This window comes from Babylonia areolata, chromosome 20, assembly GCF_041734735.1.
Source record: "Babylonia areolata isolate BAREFJ2019XMU chromosome 20, ASM4173473v1, whole genome shotgun sequence".
Lineage (NCBI taxonomy): Eukaryota > Metazoa > Mollusca > Gastropoda > Neogastropoda > Buccinidae > Babylonia > Babylonia areolata.
In genome coordinates, this window is record NC_134895.1 from 48447226 (window position 1) to 48454725 (window position 7500).

The 7500-nt window shown below is 45.4% G+C and overlaps 1 protein-coding gene across 2 annotated transcripts in view; it reads left to right on the forward strand.

The window, feature by feature from the left end:
* The window catches only part of LOC143294684 (serine/threonine-protein kinase Sgk2-like), a 72454-nt gene that overhangs the window by 46041 nt on the left and 18913 nt on the right, over positions 1-7500 (forward strand). For both annotated transcript variants that reach the window (XM_076606074.1, XM_076606072.1), the window contains one exon: positions 7417-7500. This exon is cut by the window's right edge and continues 190 nt beyond it. In XM_076606074.1, coding sequence (XP_076462189.1) covers positions 7417-7500 — 84 coding nt within the window. The remainder of the gene's footprint in view (positions 1-7416) is intronic.

The following is a 7500-nucleotide window of genomic DNA, read 5'->3' on the forward strand; positions in this document are numbered from 1 at the left end:
ATATATATATATATATATATAGAGAGAGAGAGAGAGAGAGAGAAGAAAAGAAACACATCAATGATTCCAAATTTTCGGAACGATCACGCTCCTACCTCAAGGGATAAGTTGTTTACATGTTACCAGGGTCACTCTCACGCAGCTGTTATGACGCAAGCACGCCATGACGTACATGTTGTGAAATATGATAACATACATGTGGTATTCTGTGGGTGTCTGTGGTGTACAGTTTTTAATTATGACGTGTGTGCGTGTAAGTGCACATGTTGTGCATCTGGGTTTAGTCCGGGGGGGGGGGGGGGACAAACAGCAACAACATGATTGTATATACATATATCTGCGGTCGTGTGCAAGCCAGTTAAGTGTCCCTGCACGAGTACCGAAAATGACATACTAACAAATTGCTTTGAAAGTGGTTACTGTGAATATGATGATCAGATTATGGTATAATGAGTCATCTATAATATTGTAATTATTCACTGTGAGAGGACCGACTAGTTCTTACACCCCCCCCCCCCCCCCCTAAAAAAGAGTAAGAAGATTAGTAGAAGAATCGTCCGCAATGGGTTGATAGTTTGTCTAATGTGATCATCATTTGTCTCAGATGAAAACACAGGCACAGGTACAGGTACAGAATTTGGGACTTTTTTTTTTTTTTTTTAAGCCTTTTTGGCTTTTCAACGCCCCTTCTTAATATAAGAAATAGTTTAGGTTTGCGTACATGCGTATGAATTTTTTAAAATGTTCATTCATCAAAATCGAATGGTTTTATTAATGATTTAGAGTCATTGTCTAGAAGATTCTTGAACTGGTCAATAGTTTTAGCTGTTTTTGTTGAATTATTCAGTGCATTCCATCCTTTAACTGCTCTAAAGCTAAAAGAAAACTTACGAATATTTGTTCTGCAAAATTTTGTGAAAAGGTTAGTATTTGAACTTCTGGTAACATGGAGTTTGTTAGTAGAAATGAAGGTGCGGAAAACACAACTTCGTTGAGATTTTTTTAATAGGAAAATAAATGAAATGAGAAGAAATCAAGGTATGTTACGGCATGCGTATATATTACTTTGCAAACTTTGATATTTATTGTCGTGGGTCGTTAGTTGTTTTTAAATGTCGAGAGGTACCCAAGAGAAGATGACCTTCGACCCAGGTCTAACCGGATATGACACTTACCAACTGACGTCATCACTTACCCTCTGCGATTGTTCGCTCAAAGCGGGGAAGAATTTGAGCGAGGGAAAACAGGGCGGAAGGGCAAAAGTGAAAGACATTGGTGTCATATATCATCATGGAGGGTTTTGTATTATTTCTCAACGCGAGGTTTATGGTCTTTTACGATTTCATATCAGCACGTAGGCACTCGTCTCTCATTGCGCTTGTGACTGACGTAATTTTCCTGGGGGGTTGGTACACCTGATAGTCGACTGAGTCGTGAACTTTCCCATCAAGGTCTTGGAAATTAACAATACCAGCGGTGACCCAGAAACGCAAAGTAGGCGACGAGGGGGCAGAATGGGTGAGGCGTCGGGCTTCTTCTGATCCACTGTTCACCAGTGATGAGGGTTCGTGTCCCTCGTTGTTTCGGCATGGTGTTGTGTGTGTGTGCAGTGTGTATGCGATGTGTGTGTGCGGTGTGTATTTGTGTGTGTGGTGGGGGTTGGGAGTGGGTGGGGAGGGGGGGAGGATGGTACGGATGTATGTGTGGAGTGTCGTGTAGTGGGGAAGGGGGAGAGATGTGGTGTTGGGGCAGGGGTGTATGTGGTGTGGATGTAGTGTGTCATGTGGATGTGTTTGGTAATTGGTATATGCTGTTGTGAGGGGGGGTGGGGGGGGTGGAGGGGGGGGGGGAGATGATTTATGTCATGCATACGTGGTTTGGGCTGGGGTAGATATGTGGTGTACACTCCGATTTTCCTCCTCGTCCGCTCCACCAAGGTGTGAATGGGAATAGGCTACCGACCTGACTTCATTTGGGGCAGGTTGAAACGGTGGGAGGAGAGAACAGGGCCCCCGCCTTCCTGTGCCCAGCCCTATACACAGTGGATGTGAAACCACTGCACTGATGACCGAAAACAGCTATGGTGCCTTTAACCTTTCTTCTTCTTCTTCTTCTTCTTTTCAATCCTTTTTTTTTTTTTTTTTTTTAAACCATCTCAGCATGTGCTCATCCGTCTCTTGTTACAGTTGTGATGTAATTTTTTTTTTCCTGAAGGGGTGGGGTGGGGTGGGGTGGTGGTTGACCTACTGACAATGCCGTGAACTTTTCCATCGAGATCTTGGAACCTTACTATAACAGACGTGACCCAGAAACCGCTCAGTCGGAGATACATGTGGGAGTGGGGTGGTGGGGGAGAGAGGAGGAGGGGTGGGGTGGGTGTGGGGGCGGGGGGGACAAGGGTTGAAGGGGGGGTGGGGGGGGGGCGGGACGGATCTCAGCTAGCTTCACCTTTAACTCGCCAGGTACAGGTACAGTGATTGAACCCAGAACCCTCAGATGAAGAAAAGAAAAAAAAAAAAAATAAATAAAGAAAAAAAAGTCGAACGTTCTAACCACTTGGATGCCCCCGGCCAGCTTTTTCTTATTATTATTGTTATTGTGTATATCTCTGTCTCACACACGTACACACACATGACGCCTATACTTGCACACACGCGCGCATGCATGCAAGCATGCAGCTCTTTTCAGATTGTAAGCTCATGTTCGCATGAATAACTCAACACAGTGTCATCGCTTTAATAAATCAAGATTCTTCTCGGCATACACACTCGCATACATGTACTTTTATTTTCAGGAACCAGATTAAATCTGACATTGAAATATGGATGTTCTCATAGCCGCGAAGATTTTCTCGACCTTGTCCAACAATGTCAGTCCTGTTGCTGCAAAACGCTCAGTCCGTACTGACGTCAATTATCCTGGAAGTTTTCCTCCTGTCCGAACTGGGCTTTCAGTCCTTACGTGGGTGTGAGTCGGCCACATCCTCCGTCGGGTACATGTTGGAATGTCAGTGGATTTGACCGAACGCAGTGATGCCTCCTAGAGCTACTGACACTGTCAGTAAACTAAATGTGTTATCAGTTCCATGCTGACGCTTAGTATGGAACTTATTATTAATTGTTATGGTATTGCGCTGTTATTATCAATATGTTTTCACCTGGACCTTGAAAAAGATGGGTTCATACATACACGTACATATAAAAAAAAAGAAGTTTACTGTGTGACTGAGCTTTGAGCGCTCGTAAACAAAATACGTTTGACTCTCTTATTCAGTGGTTGTACGTTTGACGAGATTCTTTGTTGTTGTTTTTAATTTAAACTAAAGGTTACCGGTTGACTAAACTCTGGGCACTTACTAAACCACTCACTCACTCACACCATATTCAGCCAGTGTCTTTCGGATGAGACGATACACCAAGGTCTCGTGTACAGCATGCACTTAATGCGCGGAAAAGAACCTTCGACAATAAAAAAAAAATTGTTCCTGACAAAATCGTGTACAAAAATTCACTTTTATGATAAATTACTTATAAATACTTGCAGACCAAAAAATAAAATATAAAAGAAACGAAAAAGATATGTATCGCGCTGTACTGTAGCCATGCGCCCTCCCAGGGGAGAGGAGCCCCGAATTTTACACAGAGAAATCTGTTGTGACAAAAAGCAATGCGGAAAAACACAATACAATGATTTTTTTTTTAAGCTGCAGGATTGAAGCAGACTAACACAACCTAAACAATGGCTGCCCCCTTCACCCAAGCTGTCTTGCTAAACCACACGTGTGTCTACACTGACAAGCAGACGACGAATAGAAACGAGACACATTCACAACATTAATGCCAACAACCTCAGTGACTGACAACAAACCAGGAATGTTTGTATTTGTATTTGTATTTCTTTTTATCACAACAGATTTCTCTGTGACATTCGGGCTGCTCTCCCCAGGGAGAGCGCGTCGCTACACTACAGCGCCACCCCTTCTTTCCCTGCGTGCAGTTTTTATTTGTTTTTCCTATCGAAGTGGATTTTTCTACAGAACCTTGCCAGGAACAACCCTTTTGTTGCCGTGGGTTCTTTTACGTGCGCTAAATGCATGCTGCACACGGGACCTCGGTTTATCGTCTCATCCGAATGACTAGCGTCCAGATCACCACTCAAGGCCTAGTGGAGGGGGAGAAAATATCAGGCGGCTGAGCCGTGATTCGAACCAGCGCGCTCAGATTATCTCGCTCCCTAGGCGGACGCGTTACCTCTAGGCCATCACTTCACTTTTAATTAGAACTCTTAAGAACACATGTTGGTAAGACCAGAAAAAAAAAAGAAAAAAAGGGGGGACACATTCATTGATGCTCAGCGCGCGTTTACTATCACGATTATCACAAACCTGTTCGGTTAAAAGTCAAAGTCATCTCGAACTTTAGTGTAATGACTTAAAAAGTGAGAAAATGTCAGGTTCGATTCCACGCAAGGGACAAGGCGCAATTAGGGACTTCACCACCAGCGTCTGTCGCTGTCATGTTGCTGAACAATGCCCTTGCTTTGTGTTCGGGTAATTGGGTCACTCACTGTCAGATGAGATTTTGGGTCAGTGGGTTAGTATTGTACTATTGTACGGTCTGCTTTTTGAAGGGTGAATTACATTTTAGTGGGTTGAATGACATGACGCACATACATTAAGTCAAACACACACACGCACACACACACACACACAAACACGCACGCACACGCACGCACGCACACACACACACGCACGCACACACACACATACACACACACACACACAAACACACACAGACACACACACATACACACGCACACACAACACGCACGCACGCTCACACACACACACACACACACACACACACACACACACACACACACACACACACACACAGAGCAGATTTCTGTGTGTGAAATTCGGGCTGCTCTCTCCAGCGTCGTCACAATAAAACGCCACCCTTTTTTCTGTTTGCAAGTGTATTTGTTATTCCGTGAAAGTGGATTTTTTTTTTATAGATTTTTGCCAGGAACATTTCTTTTGTTTGCTGTGGGTTCTCTGCACGCGGCATCTCAGTTTATCGTCTCACCGAAAGACTAGAGTCCAGACCGCCACTTAGTGCCAAAATTTGTCATCCAGAGAATTAAATATATGACGTGTGACTTGGGTGTAACACAGTGTAGTCTACTACAGCACAACACGTCGTAGCTGAGTGAATCGATATAGATAATCATGTTGTGTTTGTGTCTAGCTCGATTATGAAAGGCGCTTTGAGCAGCATTAGTACTGGATATCGCGCCATAGAAAAGTTATGAGTTATTATTATTATTATTATTCTCCGTCCGTGCGTGGGTAAAAGTAAAAACACGCCCCGGTGTGTATGTGTGTGTGTGTGTGTGTGTGTGTGTGTGTGTGTGTGTGTGTGTGTGTGAAAAAGTATAACACCCCCCGGTGTGTGTGTGTGTGTGTGTGTGTGTGTGTGTGTGTGTGAAAAAGTATAACACCCCCCGGTGTGTGTGTGTGTGTGTGTGTGTGTGTGTGTGTGTGTGTGTGTGTGTGAAAGTATAACACCCCCCGGAGTGTTTATGTGCCTGTGTGTGTGTGTGTGTGTGTGTGTGTGCGTGCGTGCGTGCGTGTGTGTGTGTACGTGTGTGTGTTGGTGCATGCGTGTGTACGTATGTGTGTGTATGTGTGCATGCGTGCGCGTGCATGTGTGTGTGTGTGTGTACGTGCGGTGTTCTTTCAAGCGCGAACCCGCTATACATATTTACCCGCTAGATAGACCGTATGTGCGTTGACCTGAGCCCTGGCAGTCAGCCCTGCGTTCCCTTCGTTGGGTCGTCATGCATGGTTGGCTTTGATCCGTCATTCAGGCGGCGTTGATCGCCAGTGATCGCGTGATTGATGGATTGACGTCACTGCTAATAAGCGTTTCAATTGTTAACGGTAAAGCTGTGTGCATGTGATCGGTCGAGGTGGGCGATAGGATTAGTATTATGATATATTGTATGGGTATGCGGCGTTGTGGTGGTAGTGTCTTTGAAGAACGTGCATGCCGTGGTGTGGTGTTTCTGGTGGAAAACTTCTCTGTCTGTCTGTATGTCTGTCTCTGTCTGTCTGTCTGTCTGACTCTCTCTCTCTGTCTGTATGTCTGTCTGTCTGTCTGACTCTCTCTCTCTCTCTCTGTCTCTGTGTGCGTGTCTCTGTGTCTCTGTCTCTATGTCTCTGTGTGTGTGTGTGTCTCTCTCTGTGTGTCTGTGTGTCTGTCCTCTCTCTCTCGCTGTTGATCTTTTTCTCTCTGTCTCCCTGTCTCTGTCTCTCAACAGTGTTTGGTGTGTGTGTGTGTGTGTGTGTGTGTGTTGGCGGGTACGCACGGTTATAATTGTGGTGTGTGTGTTTGTGTGTGTGTGTGTGTGTGTGTGTGTGTGTGTGTGTTTCCCCTGTATGTCAAAGTGTGCGCTGTAATTAATTACAGGAAAAAAGACAAGAGAAACTAACCGCATTACTGAGACAGACAAGACAGACGGACACATAAGCGTACAGACAACAGGATACAGACAAACAAAATATCAGCAACAGACAGACACCCCCCCCCATCACGCCCCCCCCCCTTTTTTTTGTTTTTTTGTTGTTGTTTTTTTGTTTTTGTTTACAGAGAGATTCTTTCCACTCTTTCATCCCTCCCTCCCTCCCTCTTCATTCGTTTCATCCTACCTTTCTTTCTCTTCCTTCCTCTGTTCTTTCTCCACCCCCCCCCCCTCTCTCCCTTCCAATCTTTATTCCTTCCATTCTTTCCTCTGTTTTTGCCACCCACCCAGCAACCCACCCACCCATACCTCCGTTATTTTTTTCCCGTCCCCCTCCTCCTGTTCAATTTTTTTTTTTTAATCCAAACTTTCTGTATTCCTCCATTCCAACCTTTCTTCCTTCCTTTCTTTCTTTCCTCTATATCAGCTTCACACCCTCCCACCTCCATCCATTCCTCTCTTATTCCCTTCTTTCTTTTCTCTCCCTCCTCTTCCCTTCCAACCCTCCCCCCCCACCTCCCTCCCGCCTTCTTCATTCTTTCCTTCCTCCTCCCTTCATTCCTCTCCTCCAACCTTTCCTCCTTTCTCTCCTTCCGCTCTCTTTTCTTTCTTCCCTTCCTCGCTTTCCTTTCTACCTCCTTTTTTCCCCCTCCCTCCCTTCCTCCCTTCCCTCACTCCCTCCCTTCCTTCCTTCCTTCCTTCCTTCCTCCCTCCCTCCATCCCTCTCTCTTCCTTCCTCCCTCCATTCCTCCCTTCCCCCCTTCCTCCCTCCCTTCCTTCCTTCCTCCCTTCCTTCCTTCCTTCCTTCCGTCAGTGTTTTCTCCTGGTTTTTTTTTTTCTGTTCAAGTATTTTCAATATTCGGGGACCCTGTGTGTGTGTTTGTCGGGCAGCGTGCGGCCCAGCGACTTCGAGTTCCTGAAGGTGATCGGCAAAGGCAGCTTTGGCAAGGTGCTAATGGCGCGCCACAAGGCGGA